The sequence below is a fragment of the Hydra viridissima genome, unplaced genomic scaffold, assembly GCF_058129835.1.
Source record: "Hydra viridissima isolate aposymbiotic clone 2 unplaced genomic scaffold, HvirCarnegie_v1 scaffold_12, whole genome shotgun sequence".
In the NCBI taxonomy this organism is placed as follows: Eukaryota; Metazoa; Cnidaria; class Hydrozoa; order Anthoathecata; family Hydridae; genus Hydra; species Hydra viridissima.
Window position 1 is genome coordinate 10,561,025 of NW_028324311.1, and position 21,502 is coordinate 10,582,526.

At 28.1% G+C, this 21,502-nt stretch overlaps 2 protein-coding genes and 1 pseudogene across 2 annotated transcripts; 2 read left to right on the forward strand and 1 right to left on the reverse strand.

Moving 5' to 3' along the window:
- Positions 1 to 1,345: 1,345 nt before the first annotated feature.
- Positions 1,346 to 12,125, reverse strand: LOC145193648 (replication protein A 70 kDa DNA-binding subunit-like). The gene is made up of 23 exons (XM_090068025.1): positions 11,964 to 12,125; positions 11,660 to 11,719; positions 11,173 to 11,219; positions 10,983 to 11,017; positions 10,176 to 10,284; positions 8,510 to 8,643; positions 7,969 to 8,049; positions 7,791 to 7,854; positions 7,119 to 7,184; positions 6,850 to 6,952; positions 6,702 to 6,770; positions 6,448 to 6,552; positions 6,262 to 6,349; positions 5,990 to 6,057; positions 5,202 to 5,273; positions 4,973 to 5,127; positions 3,555 to 3,613; positions 3,394 to 3,461; positions 3,200 to 3,262; positions 2,857 to 2,967; positions 2,203 to 2,310; positions 2,017 to 2,103; positions 1,346 to 1,929 (listed from the first exon to the last, which is right to left on the reverse strand). Exons 1-23 carry the CDS (start codon positions 11,988 to 11,990, stop codon positions 1,825 to 1,827), a joined length of 1,884 nt encoding a protein of 627 aa, XP_089924151.1. The 5' UTR covers positions 11,991 to 12,125; the 3' UTR covers positions 1,346 to 1,824.
- Positions 12,126 to 14,542: 2,417 nt separating this feature from the next.
- On the forward strand, positions 14,543 to 16,496 carry LOC145182687 (uncharacterized; annotated as a pseudogene).
- A 1,262-nt stretch (positions 16,497 to 17,758) lies between these two features.
- Positions 17,759 to 19,726, forward strand: LOC145193993 (neutrophil collagenase-like). The gene is made up of 6 exons (XM_090069146.1): positions 17,759 to 17,940; positions 18,288 to 18,525; positions 18,600 to 18,717; positions 18,934 to 19,064; positions 19,191 to 19,409; positions 19,589 to 19,726. Exons 1-6 carry the CDS (start codon positions 17,872 to 17,874, stop codon positions 19,699 to 19,701), a joined length of 888 nt encoding a protein of 295 aa, XP_089925272.1. The 5' UTR covers positions 17,759 to 17,871; the 3' UTR covers positions 19,702 to 19,726.
- The last annotated feature ends 1,776 nt before the right edge of the window (positions 19,727 to 21,502 follow it).

Here is a 21,502-nt window from a genome sequence, read left to right on the forward strand (position 1 = left end):
AATAAAAAAATAAAAAATACTTTGGTTAAACATTAAGAAGTAAGAACACTTCCATGACTTCCATGATGCTTGTTTGGGTTCTTTCATTTTTAAACTATCTTGTGTTTTTTTTTGTTGTTCTGTCACACTTTGAGTATTTTAAAAAACAGGAATCAAAATAGTATTTTTTAAGCGTCAAAGAAATCTATTGCTTGCATGGTTTTCAGCTTCTGGATTAGTTTATAATTTGCATTGCATACAGCTATAAAAATTTTCCGATCTTGAAGGTGCTTGTATAACTATATGGTTCCCATCTATAGCTCCTATGAATCTAGAAAAATTCCACTTTTTTTCAAACTTGTTTGCTAAACAAAGATATGGTATAAACAAAACATTGCTATCAAAGCAAAACATATGAAGGCTACACAGGAAAAACTAAAGACCTCTAATTTTGCAAAATTTGCTTTCCTTTTCATCGTGTACTGATGTCTGCGTATTACTTCTGCGAATATACGAGCAGAAAACCGCCATTGTCAAGCAATATTGAGGTGTGTAAAAATGTTTAACGTTAAAGACTCCTACAATCTTCAGACACAAAACCCCATTTTGAAAAATGGGATTTTTTCTAAAAATGAAAAAAGTGGACAACTATGAGTTGTCCACTTTTTCTACTTTTGAGAAAAATGGAATTTTGTGTTTAAAGACTGCAGTAGTCTTTAATGTTAAACATTTGCTTCTTTTTATAATTATAATGACTTCTCTTAAAATTTTACTAAAAGATCGTCTTCAAGATTTAAGTTGCAAAACTATCGTATTATTTTGTTTAACATTATTTTCTATTAAAAAATGCGATGACAATTTGTGGAAAAATCTGCATGCTTATAAATTTTTTTGAAAAAAATAAAAGTTTGAAATAGGAAAATGCTGTTTTTCTAGATAAAGGAAGATATTTTTACTAAGAAATGCTTTGTTAGTTGGTAAATTAATGGAGAGACTATTTAGTTCTAACTAATTTAGTAAAAACTGGAAATCAATGTTCAGCAAACCTTTAGAAAGCCTTGTTTAGACTGGAGGCGCACAATTACTGTGGTAGATTATGATTAATATTATCAGAAATAAGAAAAAGAAGAAAAGAAAGATGACAATAAGTAACTAATTATCACGTTTCATGCCTAATGGCAGTTATCATCCAAGGTAAAAATTCTGACATTCTCAAATGTTTTTCACATGAAGGAGTACATAGTTATAAAAAGAACTAGGGGAGTATCTTTTATCTCGATAAATAATTTACTCAGGTAATAATTACTTCCAGGAAAACATTATAGGCTGCTACACCGGGATTATATATATATATATTAAAACTATATTAAGCAAAAGTCTTTATTATTCTTTTATGATTGATATTACCAGAAATAAAAAAAAAAAGTTCCAGAGTTTGTAAGACGACGTCAGTCCCATATCAAGTTTTTTTCTTGAACATTATGAGTTGCTTTATGAGACCAACGTTTTCTCTTTAAGATAACGCATGTTTTAGGGCTTCTTCGCCTCTTTTTCTCGGAATTGTGATGGGTCAGTGACTTTGCTCGTTCATGAACATCACAAAAAAAAAAAAAATTAATTAAAGATTAAAAAATGAAACATACAAAAATTAAATGTCATAAAACTGCCAGTTAAACGAGTAATAAAACAAGTGGTATGTTTCAAGAAGCTATTTTAGGCTTTAAACATGTTTCTTTACATGTTTTTTCTTTTAAAAAATTATTTTGCAACCCCCCCCCCTTTTTTTTTTCCTCCCTTCCGCACAAAGTTCATAGGTCTTTAGTCTCACACGAAGTTCATGATCCGTTATAAGGCTTCGAGCATTTTTATTTCGTCTATGAGCCTTTTGCATTCTTGTTTGAAATTGACAGGAGCTGCTGTCACAGCAGAGCATTTTAGTTTCCGCTCATCCTAACATAATAAAAAACAAACGAACCAGTTACAGAGTAAAGCAATTGTATCAAACATAAACCACCTTTCTTAAGGACTTTAAGATACCTGATAAGTCTCCATTTTTGCACGTACTTTAAATACAAACGGTTTGAAACATGCTTCGTTAAATATCATATCAAATTGAGATACATCCTTAAAAAAAAAAAGCTTTAATATTAGAATTGACCAGGTAAAAATTTATTTAAAATTTATTATGCAACAGTTTATGCATGATTTGTAAAGATAAATTACCGTATCTTTTAAACGACCAATCTGGTCAGCAGAAGTACCCAACATTGCCTCTGCACTTTCCTGAAAAGCCGTGATCCATTGGTTTCCTGAGAAATCTGCAATATTTGACTAAAACAGTGAAAGATTAAACTACAGCTTTATGCAACAGGTAACCTTTTAGTCTATAAAATATTCAAAAACGCTATTTTTTAAGATAGACAGGAGTCATGGATGTATCGCGGTCTTTATATATTGATTTTTATTAGTTCACACTTTTGATCTATTACGTGACTTAAGTAAGTATCAGTCCCGTAATTTTAAACCAATACACCAAATTCGTAATTCACACAAATTTTTATTTATACTTTGCGAAACGTTTTACATTAAAAAAAAATCGAATAGCGAAATCGAATAACGAAATCTTATAGCCATTTCTCCACCCATACAGGCGTAGTAACTTTTTATACAGGTACATGTAGTTATAATCCTCAGGTATAATATACAAATCATTTGTATACAAATGATTTATATATTACCTGGGGATTATAGCTAAATGTACTTGTAAAAAAAATTACTTGACCAGAAACTTTGGCACCATTCCTTCATTTGCTACTCTTTGTCAGATAAAAAGTAACATCCTATTAACCAACAGTAAATATTACATATTTTACTCACTGATAGTACCATTCGGTATTTGAAATCTGGATACGTTCGATCACATTTTTCGCATCTGAACTGACCATTATCCTCTATGACCTTTTTATTACATTCAGCACCAGGACATGCCTTCAAAAAAATTTCAAAATATGAAAAGAGGTCATTTATTAATTATGATCACTTTTGAATACGACCACCATTTACAGCAAACAAATACGACATTTACAGCAAACAAATACGACCACATTTACAGCAAACAAATACGACCACATTTACAGCAAACAAATACGACCACATTTACAGCAAACAAATACGACAACATTTACAGCAAACAAATAGGCAATTAGAAAGATTCACTTACTTGATACATGCAGTTTTCTTTACGGTAAAAGACAACAAATGCACGAACATTGAAATAGTCAGGCTAAAATCATAAGAAAAACATTTTACATACCAGATAATGAGATCAAAAGCAAACTAAAGAAACTAATAAAATAAAGTATTTATAAAGATACAGAATAAAACTCAGCAGCAAATGCCTAAACAAAATCTTACCTTGTCTCCCATACCTAGCCCCTCATCTTTAATTTGACCAAGAGTTTTAAACTTTCCACCACCAACTCCTATCAGTATAAACGGATGTGAAATTCAAAAAGAAAAAAGAAATTAAGTTAGCTATTTTCAAAATATATTTAAAAATAAAATGTTTAAGCCACCATCAATTCTTTGTCCAGATATTGAAGTTGTTTGTTCATTCAATCCACCATTATCAAACCTAAAATAATTTAGCCATAAAATACCAGACGAAAAATAATTTTTTTTTTTTTTACTTTTACTCTTTTATACAAAAAAAAAAACACTAAAATTATAATATATTAAAATTTTATGAAAATATTGTACAGTACAGTATGCTTAACTTTAAGGTCTCCATAAACAGTCTTACCAGCTTGAAGTCAATTCAATTTTTCAATATATCTTATTAAAAAACTAATTATTTTGGGATTAATTACAATAAAAATGAATAACATTTACTTTGCAACATTTTAAACAAAGCATGACATTTTTTTTGAAAACAATGCAATTAAAAAAGGCATTATATTTTTGTATTTCTAATTCTTTCTCTTAAGGATTCATTATTTTGGATAATTATGAACAATTACTTACAATTTCATATACATTTGTGAAAACTAACAGATTTTGTTTAAATTTAATTCCATCTGAAATAGATAGAAATAGAAATCTGAACTTTTGCATAAATTCATTTAATTTGTTTAATCACAATCAATTATAAACTTGTTTAATTCTGAAACAGAATTTTTTGAGTTGACCCAAAAATAATTCAATAAAACAGCTTTAAACAAACCTTTTTTTTAAAAAATTTTGGATAAAACATAGTAAAATATTCAGATAACTGATTGAAGTATTTAACACAGATGCTTAGTCTATGCAAAGACTGACCTTGCATGGTATCCCCTTCATAGAATGGTATCCCCTTAATAGAATGGCATAAGCATGGAAATTTCGGCCTTCGAAATCGACGAAATTAAACGAAATTCGTGTTTCAATTTCGTATCGAAATTTATATTGAATTTCGAAAGACGAAATTTTTAAACATTACAAATTCACGAATTTCGAAATTAAAACTTGTTTAATTTCGTTACTTTCAATGACCCGAAATTATACGAAATTTTTTCGCGAAATTAAACAATCCAAAAAATCGAAATTTCGTTCTCAATTTCGATCAGAAATTGAAACACGAATTTCGTTTAATTTCGTCGATTTCGAAGGCCGAAATTCCCATGCTTAGAATGGCATCCCCTTCATAGAATGGCATCCCCTTCATAGAATGGCATCCCCTTCATAGAATGGTATCCCCTTCATAGAATGGCATCCCCTTCATAGAATGGTATCCCCTTCATAGAATGGCATCCCCTTCATAGAATGGCATCCCCTTCATAGAATGGCATCCCCTTCATAGAATGGCATCCCCCTCATAGAATGGTACCTTGAAAGTTGGTGAAACAATTTTTTTCAAAATTGCGAAGCCATAATATTTACTTTTAGTTTATTAAAAACATAACTAGTATCAAAACACAATTTTATTCCAGCAAAAATAAAAAATAAATAAACTAACCATCCTCTTAACTCATAAGCTTCAGGTATATCAGGATTAACATGGAATATACTTGAATTCAAGATTGAGAGTGAACGACCTCCAAAGTCAGAAACTTTGGCACCTTTGATTGCAACAACTGGATTCTTATCTACATATTCTTCAAACTTTTCAGCCTACAGACAAAACAAAATTCAAATAAGTTACATCAAAAAAGCAAACTAAAAATGCTTTTAAATTATTTTATTACCTCATTTCCCCAAATTGTAGCTTGCACAGCAGAACCTGACTGGTCAACAATAGTAATATCTCGCTTCCAAACCTAAAAAGGAAGCTTTTAACAAACAAAAACTCTAAACTATACTTAAACCAATTCACATAAACTTCTCAAAAAAAATCTCTCAAAGGACCAGTTTCTTAACAGAGTGAACTATTTTGCATTCAATGTCTGATTTTTTTTTTTTTTAAAAATGAAGTAGTTGAACCAAAACATTGGCAGTAAAAGACACCAAAGCTAATCACACCAGCAAATTTCTCTTAGTAGATCTTAGTAGAAAAGATTCTTAAAGAATATGATCTTAAAGAAGTACAAGTTCTTTCTGTCCAACTGACAATATTTCAAACATGATTTTGACAAAGTCATAATGTTATTAGCGACTACATAAGAGTTTATTGCATAACAAGAGTTCAGAAAAGTTGTTTGTCCAGAAATTGTTTTCTAATAAATATTTTTTAAAGCACTAAGTGGTTGGAATTATTTTTATCATGGTGATAAATAGCCAATGTTAACATTTTACTACAGCAAATTTGTTGTTACAAATTGGTTACTTATAAAGGAGTCAGAGTCGGGAGTCGGTCCATGATAAATGCAAGGAGTCGGAGTCGGAACAGCAGCTTACCGACTCCACAGCCCTGATAACAACATAAAAATGTTGTAGAAGAAACACACAGTTTTTTTGAGTTAATGTATTTTGAGTTTACATATTAGTTTGACTTTCACCATGAAGAAAATTTAAAATTCAATATCTTAAAACATACTTGTTTATTAGTTGCTTTTGTAGTTATTTGCTGCATTTCTGAAGAACTCTTGACTATTCCAACAACATCTAATTTTCAAAAACTTACAAAAATTAATTCATTTATTACAACAAAGAAGAAAAAAATAATAATACAAGCAATAAACAAGGTTTTATGAAATTTGCTTGAAAACTGAATGAAATTTTGTTTTTTTAAATGAATCAAAAGATTTAAGACTAATATGCTTTAAGTATGGCCGTCTCAAAAAATGCATTACTCAGTAAACAATTCACCTATAAGCGCATCTTTGTTTACATCTTCAATTGATTTGATTTGTTTAAAATTAAATTGCAAAGTTGGTAAATCACATGAGTCGCTGCACTAAAAAAAGTTAAAATTAAACTTAAGAAAAATCAATGAACTTATAAGTTTTATCATCAATTTAAGTATGAAATAAATAGAAGGAAAAATTTCCATACAAGTTCGACCAATGAATCATTATTCAGAGTCATCTCATAATCATTTTTTAGAGAAGAGTATTGCTTATTAGCAGTTTTCAATGATCCTTTAGTGATGTAGTATACCTACAAAGCAAAAATATTTAAGTAAACTTATTTTAATACTTTATTATTAATGCACCAAAACACAGCAAACCAAAAAAGTTTCAAAATAGCTTGCGGATAAATGAATGATAATATAGATAAATACTGATTGCTAATAACATAAATTTCACCTTTCCAACTTCCAACAAATCGTAGTATTTATCAACAACATCATTGAATCCAGTAGCACGTATTTCTCCCTGAAAAAAATTATATATCATTTCTCGAATAAACTTTTCATTTTGTAATTTATGAAAGAATAACATGAGATATACTCACTGACTCATCAACAAGATCCACATTAAAAAGTTTCCCATCACCTCTGGAGTTACTCCATGTGCGTATACTAGACTTATTCGTTATACGTGCACGAATGGTCCATCTATGGAAATTATTTAAATATCAAACATAATATAAATGAAATTATTTAAACATAGCATACATGAAATTATCTAAAAATAACATACATGAAATTATTTAAAGTCATAGTAATATGAACAAAACAAAACAAAACAAAAAAAAAACAGAACAAGAAAAATCTCCTGAACCTGTTTTGATAAGGTGTCAATGATGAGATCGGAAAAATTGCTTTTGAATTTAAATCAACAGCATTCCTATATATATAAAAGAAAAAAATTAGCAAATTGCTAAAAAAAAAAAGAAATTTCATTTTTGCAAACAAAATTATACTCAATGGTTTTTTAAATTTATACAGTGTGTCAAGTTACTTTTCCTCAGGCTTTCCCTAAATTAAAAAAAACTGTTGTCTACAACAGCTTGATAAACTTCTTTTTATATATATATATATATATATATATATATATATATATATATATATATATATATATATATATATATATATATATATATAAAATTGATAATGAATAGTTAGAATATTGAAAAGTGTATTAGTAGTTTATGGAATTAATAAAAGTGGGGTTGAAAAAGGAGTTTGATAGAAAAGAAAAATGAATAGATATTAGAGAGTCAGGCTAGTGGGAGCAATCTAAATCTTATTTTATTTTTTTTTTTATTCGTGTATTGTTTTTTAACAACACATGAATAAAAAAAAAAAGAAAAAAAAAAAAGAAGAAAAAGAGAATTGTTTAAAAAACTTTACATTTGAAACCCAATTATGGTGAAATGTTCATGACACAACAAGATATTTATGTATTTACAAAATCAAACATGAACAGGTTTCAATATTATTCAACTTATACCCTCCTCCTGCTGAATACACAGATGATTTTTGATTGGTTGTCTTGTTTGAAAGAGGAGCATTTTCTAAACAATAAACATGTTTTAGTAATTTACAACTTTGAAACTTTAAAGTAAACTTAACTATTTTACAGCAATTGTTATAAACAATCAGGAATCAAACATAAACTTTAGACTTACTGTTAACAACTGCACTATTTGGCTTTAACCCAACAGAAATGTTCTGAGGCTTTGAGATGTTATTGTTGTAGTTGTTATTTTCTATAAAAATAACATTTCATGTGGAGTTTTGCAGATGACCATTATCATGACTGACAATTGTTATACTTTCAGCTGACCACTATCATGACTGACAACTGTACATTTACAGCTGACCATTATCAGGACTGTGAATTGTACATTTACAGCTGACCATTATCAGAACTTAGAATTGTACATTCAGCTGTTTTTCTGAATGTACAATTCACAATCCTGACCATTATCAGGACTATGAATTGTACATTTACAGCTGACCATTATCAGAACTTAGAATTGTACATTCAGCTGTTTTTCTGAATGTACAATTCACAATCCTTACCATTATCAGGACTGTGAATTGTACATTCAGAAAAACAAAAACGTTCATATTGGTTGAACTCAGGTTCAAATAAATGAAAATAAAAATTTTAAACAAATGGCTGCAAAAAAAAAAAAAAAAAAAAAAACCACAACTGATGATCACCTTTTTTAACAGGTTGGGGCTTTAGATTTTCTTGTTCCTTTAACAAATCTGATAACTGTTCAGGTTCTCCAATTTTCCCACTAACTTCAGATGCTTTTTGTATTACTTTCAGTTCAAGAATGATAATGATTTTCCTGAAACAATATTTTTTTTGTAGTTTTAACTCTATTTCATTAAATTTTATTCAGATACCTACTAAAACAACAAGTCTTTTTTAAAATCCAGCTGAGGAGTGTGAAGGAGGTAGAAAACAACCAATCATAAATTATACGATCTTTTTATTAAATATTTTAAATAGTGTTTTTTCAGCATACTCCATAATGGCTTTTAATACATCTAGTGTCACTTATACTGGTAATAACAGTTATCTAATCCATTGAAAAATGTGCAATCTTTTATTAGCAAAATGGTGGGAAGTGTTCCTTTTTTACTTTAATTTAAACACAACTGATCCTGTCATCAGTTAAAAGAAACTTGTGGTGAGCATTATTGAGTCTAGCACTGAAACAAAAACAAGCAGAATACAGCTTAAGACACAACAAGGACATTTAAATAAGTTTTTAACATGATAATGCTCTGCAACATATTGCAAAACTAAATATGTAAAATGTAAATATTGAAAGCACTCCTATGGACTGTCTTTAACCCCTGCACAGACTTTGTTCCTTTTGATGTGGTCCATTATCAGAGAAATGGTGAAAAGTAACAGCTTGAGCAATACTTAGAATGAAAAGCATTTTTTAAGTGTATATTAACTAATTTTAAAACAACAGATTTATGGTTTAAATAACAATTTTCTTTAAACCTTAAAGAAACAGTGCTACTGGCCATATTTTACAAGTAAATTTCATTTTTTTTTTCTTTCTTTTTTTAGCAGTTTTTTAAAAAATGAATGAAACAAAATTGAATTAAAAAAAAAATTGAAAAATTGTTCAAATTCTTTTTTTCACATATCTTAATATACTAAAAATTAAAACTAAGAGTTTCTTTTCACTCATTGCACTTTTTTATACTCTACTACACCTTCTCAACACCTTTCAATCAGACATAGAACCATACCTTCAGGAGACAAAAATTTAAATAAAAATTTAGTAATTAACATTATTATGTCATATATTTATCACTTCAAATAGGAAAGAAGGTTTGACCCTTAAAAATATAGATCAAACTAAACCAAAACACATTGCTTTATGATATAAATTTAAAGAAATTTATTTTCCTCGTGCAGTCTTAAAAGCTGTGTACCACTCAGTATATAGCTTGCATTTAACTGCAATAAGACAAAACAAAGAACCTCAAAAAAGCTGGTTAAAAAATGACAATGAAATATCTGCTAAAAAATACAAATTTTTAGTTTATAACAGAGTACAACTAATAAGGTAGAGAGGATTATCAAATATAAAATCTGCTTGTTCCCAGCTTTCATGCCAACATTATAAAATATTACTAATTACACAAAATATGACCAAAGCAAGTATTTGCTTGGGTAATCAAAACAAGTTTCTGTTTACTAATATAAAAGAAAACAGTAAGAAATCATTAATAAAATCTGTAAAAAAAAATGATGAAATTTCACTGGCACTACATAATCTAAATTATGTTAGCTTATAAATTCATATTGACTTATATAAAATAGCTAATAATTTGCTAAATTTAATAAAACTACCTTGTACTCTGAATAACATTGCAAGTGTATCTATCCATTTGTATAACAGACTTCACCTCTACCATATCATCTTGTACCATATCATTTAATTGTGTACCCAACATGGCAGCTTCAAAGCAGAAAATTGTTTTAAAAAAAAAAACAAGATTTAACATATAAACTAACATTTTTTTAGCATCAGTCTAAGTATAGATAACGTTATCAAACACATAAACCCAATCAAATTATTGCATGTGTTCAGTTATATGCCTTACAAGTTTCAAAGGACAAATGCAACTACTTTTATTGCTACTACTTTGAAAAGTTATTGCTTTGATTTGGCAATCTCTTTTACTTTTTCAACCAGGAACATTCTCTATTATGGAAATTATAAGCAAATTAAATGTCACAGCTTAATTTGTTTGTTGCATTTCATATTTCCATATCTATACAAGAAACCACTTTCACCTTAACTGCTGTCTTTTCTATTTTTCTAATCCTACATCCACAGTGTTTATGACTACAGCATAGTTAATTATCATTGTTCCAGCCATTTATCATAACAATCTGCTGAAGCTTTTTTGTTATATACCAGAGGTCATTCAGATGTATAATAGTTAATATAAGCTTTGATAGAATAGAAATTTAATGTATGACATGTTATTCTTTCTTGTCTTGTTCCTAATATTACCATAATCTATTATATGCATATATATACATGGATTCATTATATGTATGGATTATACATACATATATACATGGATTCATTAAGACATATTGCATATGTATAAAAACTTTTTCACTATTAAATTCATAAGGACAACATACATGTGTAATAATGGACTCCATCTGATAAAACCAAGCTAAAATTTAAATTCTTAAATAATAAAATAGAGCAAAAACAACAAATATTACAGCAAAATATTACGTAAAGTTTAATCATGTTAAAGTAAAGAATAATATAATTATAACTCGCATTAAAATTATATTTTGTATTCTAATCAATGAATTCAGTTACCGATATCTTTCATTTCCACCAGGACCTCCTTGCAGTTTTTTTATTCCCTAATCAAATAAAGTATATGTACAATTCTATTATTATCATTATTATTATTGTCATTGTTGTTGCTGTTGTTATCATTATTATTATTATTATTGTTATTATTATTATTATTATTATTATTATTATTATTATTATTATTATTATTATTATTATTATTATTATTATTATTATTATTATTATTACTATTATTATTAAACTAAAACTTGTATAAGTTTTATTTTAAAGTTCATAAACCTTTTTAAAACTTAGTAAAAAAAAACTATATTGTGTTAATATTGGCATTAGCGCTGTTCTACATACTAAATGAAAGCATAAGCTTTTACTTCATCAAAGAAAAATTGTTAAAACTATTTTCTTGTATATTCTCTTTACACTTGATCTATTTATGTGTCACTTGTGCAGTTCACAAAAGTAATATGTGTTTAAAACCATTATATCTTACCAGTATTTGTACAACAGGTTCAATTGGTAAATTTTCCGGCTCTGGGCAAGTGACAATAGCCTAAATAATTAAAATTGTAAATCCTTATAGCTTTCATTATATTTACTACATTCACTTTTTTCTATAATTGAAGTGAAGTTAATTGCAGGTAAATATAACTCCCTTTAGTAAACTGTCAACAGGTAGTTTTTAAGTTATTTGGTTAACTATTATGAGGATTTATTTGATGTGTGAGTTACCAAACGTAAATTCAAACAAACTTTGCATTTTTTATGAAGTTGAAATGAAAAATAAATAAGAATACCTGAATAACGCCAGTTGAGAGTGACATTCTGTAGTTCTGTTCGCAAACAAATACTTTCTTTACAAATTGAACATAAAAATTTGAGCGGGAAATGGATGTAAATTACCGACCGACTCAATCTGAGGAGAACCGACAATTTGCAAGTTTAATTTTATTGTCGACATTAAAATTGAACTTCATCAAATTAAACTTGAATTTCATCAAACATGTTGTATTAAGTTATTTTAGAAATACCCTTAAAGAATCATACAGCAACAAAATTAATGATTTCAAGAACCCTTTCCTTTCTTTCAGCATTTTGGTCACTCAAAAACCACACGCATTCCAACATTATTGAGAAAGATATAAACAAAATCCATTTCACCCAAACTATAGTAAACAACTTCAAACTGTGTTGTAGATAACAGTAGTAAACATTTCTAAAGTATTGCCAGAAAAAAAAAATTTCTATTGAAAATCATGTTCACAGATTACAAAACGTGAGAGAAACAAATCATTTTTAGAATTAGGAATGTGCTTTCAAGTTGAAATAAAAAAATTGACTTAAATTTAAAGCGATTAGAATCGTAAAACAAGTAGAAGCATGTATTTAAATGGTGAAATTTACTGAAATTTTATCATAATTTCCGGTATCAGTTTCGGCCGAAATTTCGGGCGAAACCGACACTAAAAATTCTGTTTCAACGGCCTTTTACTAATTCGGTTTCGAACGAAATTTCGGTTCAAACCACTACCGTAATGAACCAAAGCTTTTATTAGGAGATTTTTTTAAGTTTAGATAACTTTTTTTAATTTAGTATGGGATCATGATGGTTTCCTAATTATATTGATGTTTTAATCAATGATTGTAAATCAATTTTTAATTAAAATTTTTTCATATCTTTTACTTTTTCTTCAAATATGTTGCATACAGATCATTTAATTAACTTTGATTAATCCCATAAATCACTAAAAAAATCTAATTTTTTCAAATAATTACTTAATCAAACAAAATTTAAATGATAAATAACCGTCATAGTAAAAGTTTTTTATTATTATTATTATTATTATTATTATTATTATTATTATTATTATTATTATTATTATTATTATTATTATTATTATTATTATTATTATTATTATTATTATTATTATTATTATTATTATTATTATTATTATTATTATTATTATTATTATTATTATTATTATTATTATTATTATTATTATTATTATTATTATTATTATTATTATTATTATTATTATTATCATTATTACTATTATTATCACTACCATATATATATAAATGATAATATCCATATTATTTGACCAAGTAACTTTTATTTTTAAAAGTAACTTTTGGCAACCTTGTGTATTGTAACTGGGCTTCAGGGCAATTTTTCAACTAAATTTTCTTGGAAGCAAAAATTTTTATAAAACGCCTTTAAAGTATTAAAATTTTGTAAAAAAATTTTGTAAAAAAAATCTTTATAAAATGCCTTCAAAATATTACAAATTTTGTAAAAGAAATTGCTAAACAACTTTAGCGAAAGCTTTAAACTTTTCCTTAAGTTCGAGAAAGTTGGCGTTAATAAGTACATAATATGTTTTACAATATCAAACCCTGATCATTGGACTGAAATCTGTTTGATGGTTTTTTTTATTACAAAATTTTTATGAATTTTTTTTAAGTATAGCAGGCATTTTTTTGTAATTCATTTTTACTTTACTAAAAAATTACAAAACTTGAGTTGCAGACAATATTGCAGACAATATTGTTTGCGATCAAATCTGTTTTAATTGTCTTTTTATTATTGTTTCTTTTTGATGTTTTTTTCCTTAAAAAATTTAAGTAGGAAAAATTTTTTTACAAAATTTATATACTTTACTATGTTTTATACAATTTGCAAACTTAGCTGTAGAAAATCTCTATTCGTTTGATAAAATTTTAATCTTTTTTTATGTTCACTGTTCTTATATCTTTTTATTTATTAGGTCATTTAAAATTTGTTGAATATGTATATGGGTGGAATATTCCGTTTTGACTTTTTCACAACACTCTACAAAAGCGGTATCATATTTAACTAGGGTCGTTTCCACACCTACCTTGAGTCGACACTTATCGTAGGTTTTAAATACTAACATAAATATTGCAAAAAGTTGTAATTATTTTTTTTATTTTTATATTTTGTGTATCAACGACATCGGCATGCACTTCTATTACAATAGATAGAAACCGCAATACATAGTTACTTATATGAACTCGATGGGTTTATTACATAGTTACTTATATGAACTCGATGGGTTTATTACATAGTTACTTATATGAAGTCGATGGGTTTATTACATAGTTACTTATATGAACTCGATGGGTTTATTACGTCCGCCAATTAAAATACTTTTTTTTAAATACCTTCTATTAGAAGCGTTTCAAATAAAACAAGGAAATTTAAAAAGATAGCACAAAATTTTATTTCTAAATTGACTTAATCAGGTAAATAAAACGTAAATCATTATTAATATTATTAAAGCAACTCAGCATTATAGTATCAATGTAGAATTTTTGAATGTACGATAAGTATGAACTAAAAACGAAGCTCAAAACGAAGACTTCAATATACAGATAGTCAATTACGTGATGCTATTAATGCTGTTAAAAAAGGTATGGTTGTGTACAAAGCGAGCAAGACGTTTGGAATTCCTTATCAGACGCTTCGTGATAAAATATTTGGAAGAACTGCTTTGAAGATACAACACTGCGGGTATGAATCGGTTCTAGGTGAACAAATTGAAAACAAGTTAGTCGAGTGGTTACTAACATGCACCAGAATGGGATTTGCCATGTCTGTAGTACAGCTATTAGATACTGTGCAAAAATATTTGAATTTCAACAATATAAAAACACAATTTACTAACAATCGTCCTGCAAAAGGTTGGTTTTATACATTTCTTCGCCGTCACAAACAGCTATCTCAAAAACGAGGTGAATACTTAAACCGAGCTAGAGGAGGAGTAACTGAAAAAGCCATAAGAGATAGGTTTGCTGAAATTCCAAAGCTTTTAAGAGAAAACGCTCAATATTTAAATGATTCAATGCGCGTTTTCAATATGGATGAGAGTGGTTTTCAGTTGTCACCAAAAACTAATTTATTGATTGGTGAACGAGGAAAAAATACATATGAAGAAAGTGCTCAAAGCAATAAAAAAAACATCACCACTTTATTTGCAGTAAATGCCAGAGGAACTTTTGCTCCATCATTAACAATTTTTAAATATCCTCGTCTTCCAAATAGAATTATAAATGCTGCTCCGTCAGGATGGGGTATTGGAAAAAGTAAAAATGGTTGGATGACCGCAGAATGTTTTTTTGAGTATATTACAAACGTTTTTCATCCATTTTTGATAAAAGAAGAAATTCCTTTACCAGTTATTATCTTTTTAGATGGTCATGCGTCCCATTTTTCTATCGAACTTAGTGAGTTTTGCTCTAAAAATGGAATAATTTTTGCTGCTTATTTCCCAAATGCAACACATAATTTGCAGCCACTCGATGTGGCAGTTTTTAGGCCAATGAGAGCAAAGTGGAAATCGTTTTGCCGACAATGGCGCATTGACCATGAAGGACAAGAATTAAAAAATGAAAATGTACCAGAAGCATTAAATTCTTTTATAATCGATCCTTCTATGGCAAGTAATATTAAAAGTGGTTTTAAAAATACCGGAATTTTTCCATTTGATGCTAATAATGTTGACTACAAAAAAATTGTTCAAAATTTATCTGAGTCAACTTTTGCTACGGCTCCTTATTTAGAAGAGAACCATTCAAGTGTGACTTCATCAGCTTCCTCTTCCATAACCTTTATTGAAAAATGCATCGATTTAAGTATTTTAGAGTAGTTTAAAATGACTGATGAACATTTAGGTTGGAAAGGTGATCTTGAATACCTCCAGTTGTATCATTTTTGGAAAAGAGCCTTATCTGAAACATATAAGACCATAGTTTTACCTGATGAAAAACAACATGGTAATAAAAATCAATCAACAACTTGTAATTTAGAAAATTTGCAAGGTATAATCGATATGGATATGTCTGATTACAATAATGCAGTTGTAATAGAACCAAAACCAGCTTGTTTCAGTTTAAAAATAGCAGCAGAAATCATAAATCCAATCGAAAGTGTTTTAATACGGCCAAAAAAACCGGTCCAAATGTCCAAGCGCAAAGGAGAAAGTTTAACGTCGGTTGTAACATCTGAAACGTGGCAGCAAATACAGAAGACAAAAGTACAAGAAAAGTCACAAATAAAGGATGAAAAATTAAGAAAGAAACAATTAGCTGCAAATAAAAAGTCAAAATTAGTGGAAGAAAGATTAAAAAAAAAAAAAACAATTGGCCATGTAGAAAAAGTTATTAAATGAAAAAACTTAAAAAGAAAGAGAAAAATGAAAACTTTGAAAAAAAAAAAAGTTACAAAAAAAAAAGAAAGCCTTGAAACTGAGTCAGAAAACGAGTTCCATTAAAATGTTGATAATAATTGTAAAATAAAAACCCGATAGCTATGATGAAACTCTATCCTTTCCAGTTTAAGAACTTAAAGGATATGTACTAAAGTAACAGAAATGCTTTAAAATCTTTAGTTTTAGTTCATAGTAATATTTTTATTACTATATATTTAATGTTTATTTAATAGTCTTTTTTTTATTTATACACCCAAAAACGTTTAATAAAATGTTACTAATGCATTAAATTTTCATTTGGAACCGCGAGCGCATTTTAAACCAGACACTAAAGCAGATTTTAAAATATACGATAAGTGTGAAACACTTACGATAAGTATGGAAAACTGCGCTTTAAAAGTTTGATCAAAATAAGTACATTATTGATTTAAATTTTAGAGTAAGAATAACTTTAAACTAACCGTTATAGTATTATATTAACGGCTGCAAAAATTCATTTCTAAAGCATTTCTACTTTTTGAGTAATGTAATATATTATGATAACTTTTGTTAAACTCACGGTAGGTGTGGAAACGACCCTATTAGAAGCATAAGGAAAAAAATAATTACAAAAATTACAACTGGAAGCACGCCAATTAAAAGTCAAACCTTTTTCTTAAAACTTATAAGTTTAATCATATTTTAAAGACGACTGTGTTTGGCCATCAAATAACATTCCTGTTATGGCACCTACAAAATTTTTGTTAAAAGGTTACTTTCTCTGTGAACAGCACTATATAGCAACTGTTTATAAATTGCAAATGATAACTCTTCGATAATTTTTTCTCCTGTATTCAATACAGATAAAAAAAAACCGCGTAAATCATTTTTTGAATCAAATTTTTTTTTTCTTTAAAAGAATTAAAATTTATTACACAAATTATTTTTAAGATAAAACTTCATTGATTTTCTTTAAGCTCTTTATCTTGCAGCTTTTGATAATTAGGGGAAAAAAAATGGTGGAGTCACTGTCCCCTATCGTCTGACGCCCATTATCTAGTTTATATATTATACAATTAATTTATATTAAAAAAAAAAAAAACCTAAATCTCATGAAACAAAAATTTAAAAATTTTGGACAAAACAGAGCTCTTGAAAAATAAAAAATTTGAGCGTTTTTTGCATCTTTATGCTTTATGCTTTAGGTTTTTTTATAGTTGATCAACTGTGCAACTTTAATTGTTAAGATTAACCAGTAGTTTAGCCAACTGTTTCAATACGCCTTAGAAATCCACCGACGTTGACGCTCCAAAAAAGCATTTACCACAGCTGCTTCTATATATCTAGTATTTCTAGATACTTTTTTTTAAAACTTATTATAGGTAACTATTTGATAACATAAAGTACTTAGTTACAAAAACAAACAAAAACAATTATTGCTTTACCAGTATATAAATTCAAAATAGTTTTGAAAGTTCTCTGTTTAGCATAGGAAATGGGGTTGATAGCGGTTATCTTTGGTAGCCTTTTTGTTGCATTTGCAACCTGCGACATCGATGCTGAGGTTTGATACTTTCAATACTTATCAAAGTTCTGATTATGAACTGACGAAAACAATTTTTTTTTTGTGATTCTGATGTTTTCGTTTCATATCTATGAAAAATTGTGAAACTGAGTCAAATTGTCAAACTCGTTGAATGCTGTAGATTTATACCATATTTAGAAACACTTTAATATAGGAGAATTTTGCAAAGAGAAAAACTTTGAATTTAAATTGTTTTGTCAATCAAATCATCAGATTTCATAATGTGTTCATAATCTCTTCATTACTCTTGAATTAAAAATAAAAAAAAATTAAAATACCTTTTTTGCACCATTTGCGTATTTGTATCAGCAAACCTTTCTGTTAAGGGCTTCTTGGAGTCTTTTGGTTACTTAAACCGAAATGCTTTCAACGGCGTGTCAGTGACTGATGCAATAAAGGAATACCAGAGGTTTAACAACCTCAAAGTCACCGGTGTTGTAGATAAAAATACAGAAGCAGAGATGAAAAAACCTCGTTGTGGTAATCCAGATCGGAATGGAAACGCTTATAACGGTTATTCAAAGTGGTCGAAGACTCAGTTGACTTATTCATTCAGAAACAGATGTAAGGGGAATAAAAACTATTTTCATGAACTGATTGAAACAAGAAAATATATTAAGATGTAAAATTGTTTTTAGGTGAAGATTTAAACGATGCTTCAGTGAGACAAACAATAAGAGAAGCCTTTAAGATGTGGTCAGATGTTACTCATTTGGCATTTAATGAGGTTAGTGGAGGCAGTGACATTAGCATAGGGTAAGCAACGTTTTCATCTTTCACCAGATTTTTTGTTGTTTTGGTGTTTTATATGTATATGAAGTATATCAAGTATTTGAACGAGGGAAAGCATATAAATCAAAATAAAGCCTCGCTTCATCTGAAAATTTCGATTCCAATTATAAGCTGTATTGTATTTAACTTTACACAATTTTGTATTCACCACGGTTGTAAACAGTTTTGAAAATCTTTTAGATTTCATCATAATTCGCATGGAGATAATTCACCTTTTGACGGTCCTGGTAGAGTCTTAGCCCATGCGTACTTTCCACCAAGTGGCCGTTTGTGCTTTGATGAGGGGGAAAGATGGGTCATAAAAAGCCCAGGTTTTTTCAAAATGTTTTACATGACATTTTTTTTTTTAAATGAAATTTTTTACATGAAGTTTTTTCATGATGAAAATTTTTTTAAAGCTTAAGCTTTATTCACTATTTCTTATTTTTATATTAAAGGAACTGATCTTTTCGAAATTGCTGTCCATGAGATCGGGCATATCCTTGGGTTAGAGCACTCAAATATCTTAGGAACTATTATGTACCCATCATATCGGGGATACAGAGCTAATTTGCAGTTGCATCAAAATGATCGAGATCGTATTCAGCAATTGTATGGTAAAAAAGGAACCGGGACTGGGACCGGAACAGGAACAGGAACTGGAACAGGAACAGGAAGTAAGTAACTTTTGCTTTTTTACGGTCCTTACAACATTTTAAAAATGACTTCTTACAAAAATGTTACGAAACATTTTTGTTTAGTTTTTTACAATGCTTACTATGATTTTAAGACAACTTCTGTCAAAAAATATTACAAAGAAACTTTATTTTTTTTATTTTTTTTTATTTATTTGCAGGTTGCACTAATCTTGTGATCGATTGCCAAAAAAACTTGGCATATTGCAGAACTCCAGGAGCATGGATGGATTACATGAAAAAGTATTGTCAAAAAGCCTGTAATTTTTGTTAAACTTGATTTATAGTTTTAAAACTGACATTTTTTAAAAACATCTCAAACATTTTAAAAGTCATTTATCACTCATTGGAGGATGAACTTATTGAGTTACCGAGCTGCAATAAACTTGAAAATAAGCTGTCTTAAAATATTCACTGCTGAACTGCCTGAAGTTTTTAAAACCGATTTTAAACTTACATTTTAAAACGGATTTTAAAGATATCCCTCAAATACTAAAATTTCTATCCCTCAGAAAGTGAATTTAAGGAAATTAAGTTCATAGATTTTAGAGTAGATGCCGAGCTTAAAAAATAATAGATTTTAGAGTAGATACCGAGCTTAGAGAATAAGATTTTCAATGCTATACAATTTTAATTTGGATTGCTTTTTTTTTAAAAAAAAAAAGATCAACAGCTGTTAATAAAGTAATTGTTATGTCAAACTAACAGTTGCATTATTTCTAAGTTGTCTGTTGATATTGATTGACGACATAAAGTAAATTATATACCGTCATGTTTCCCAACGGTTTATTTCATTACGTAGTGGATATTTCATTACGTAATGGATATTTTATTACATAGCGCATAATTTTGGATGTTATCATGTCTTCCAAAGAGTTTTCCAATATACCGAAAATGCCCATTAAGTACTTTGGCACGAGAGCGTTGAGAGTAATAAGGAGAAGGTAATTAGTATATAATTATTCATACAAAATATAACTTACTTATCTGAAATATAGCTTACTCATCTGAAATATAGCTTACTCATCTGAAATGCCTACTGTACTAGCGATTTACTTGTACATCTTCACAACCAATATTATTTATTTGCTCAATCAAATTTGTTGCAATTTTTAGAAAAATTCGATCACCTTCAATACTTGTAAGGTCATGTAAATATGTTTCTATTGGCCATAATCTCAACGATTGAAAAGCTACGAACAAATTCTTTTGCTAGTTTTACTTTTTCGTATGAATAAATCACGATAAATCTCCATAAATGTTCAAAAAAAGTTCTCGACAAATCTTCCAAAAGTAAAAATTTAAATAATAACACGATAATTTTTTTTTTTTTTTTTTAATATTGAATATATTAAAATAATTATGGAAAGAAGACTTATTTGTAGTGTGCATTTAGTCAAAAATTTTAGAAATAACTTACTAAATGGAAAAAAAATTGTTTTTCCAGATTTTAAATCATAATGCAAATATCTACATTGATTGTCCATCAGGATATATTAGCTGGGATGATTTATGCGAGATTTACAAAACAATAATGGATTAAAAGGCAAACTTAAAAAAGCTCCTAAACTTACATTTGAAATATTGCATCCTGGAAATGATAAACAAAATAGGCCACTTGCATTAGCACTTATAGATAAAACTACAATTTCGGCTACAATATCAAAGGATTTCCTTTCCAATGATAACTTATAAACATTTAAAAAGAGACAAAGAAAATAATAGTCAAAATCGGAAATATAAATTGTATGTTATGCAAGTTTATAGCATTTGCTTATATACTTGATTAAAATTTACCTTCCATTTGAGTTCTTTGAACTTTTTCTTATAGCTTAAGAATATACATGAATATAGATATATATTATAGATAAATAAAATATACATAGATATAAATGTACTTTGATTTGAATAATTTTTGTGACAATCAGTTAACTTTGGTATTTTAGCAATGACTACAAATCTCCAACAAATATCACACAAATGTTTTTAAACCTTTGATAACTAATAAATATGTAATAATAAACAGCAATTGCCACTTTTATATTGAAGAAATGTAAGTAAATAATTAAGGTTTG

Coding starts and splice junctions, on each gene's coding strand:
- LOC145193648 (XM_090068025.1), bottom strand. CDS start 11,990: ATGTCACTCTCAACTGGCGTTATTCAG. Junction 6,058..6,261: donor AAACAAAGATGCGCTTATAG/GTGAATTGTTTA, acceptor TTTGAAAATTAG/ATGTTGTTGGAATAGTCAAG. Junction 3,263..3,393: donor GGCTAGGTATGGGAGACAAG/GTAAGATTTTGT, acceptor TTATGATTTTAG/CCTGACTATTTCAATGTTCG.
- LOC145193993 (XM_090069146.1), top strand. CDS start 17,872: ATGGGGTTGATAGCGGTTATCTTTGGTAGCCTTTTTGTTGCATTTGCA. Junction 17,941..18,287: donor CCTGCGACATCGATGCTGAG/GTTTGATACTTT, acceptor CTTTCTGTTAAG/GGCTTCTTGGAGTCTTTTGG. Junction 18,718..18,933: donor GGCAGTGACATTAGCATAGG/GTAAGCAACGTT, acceptor AAAATCTTTTAG/ATTTCATCATAATTCGCATG.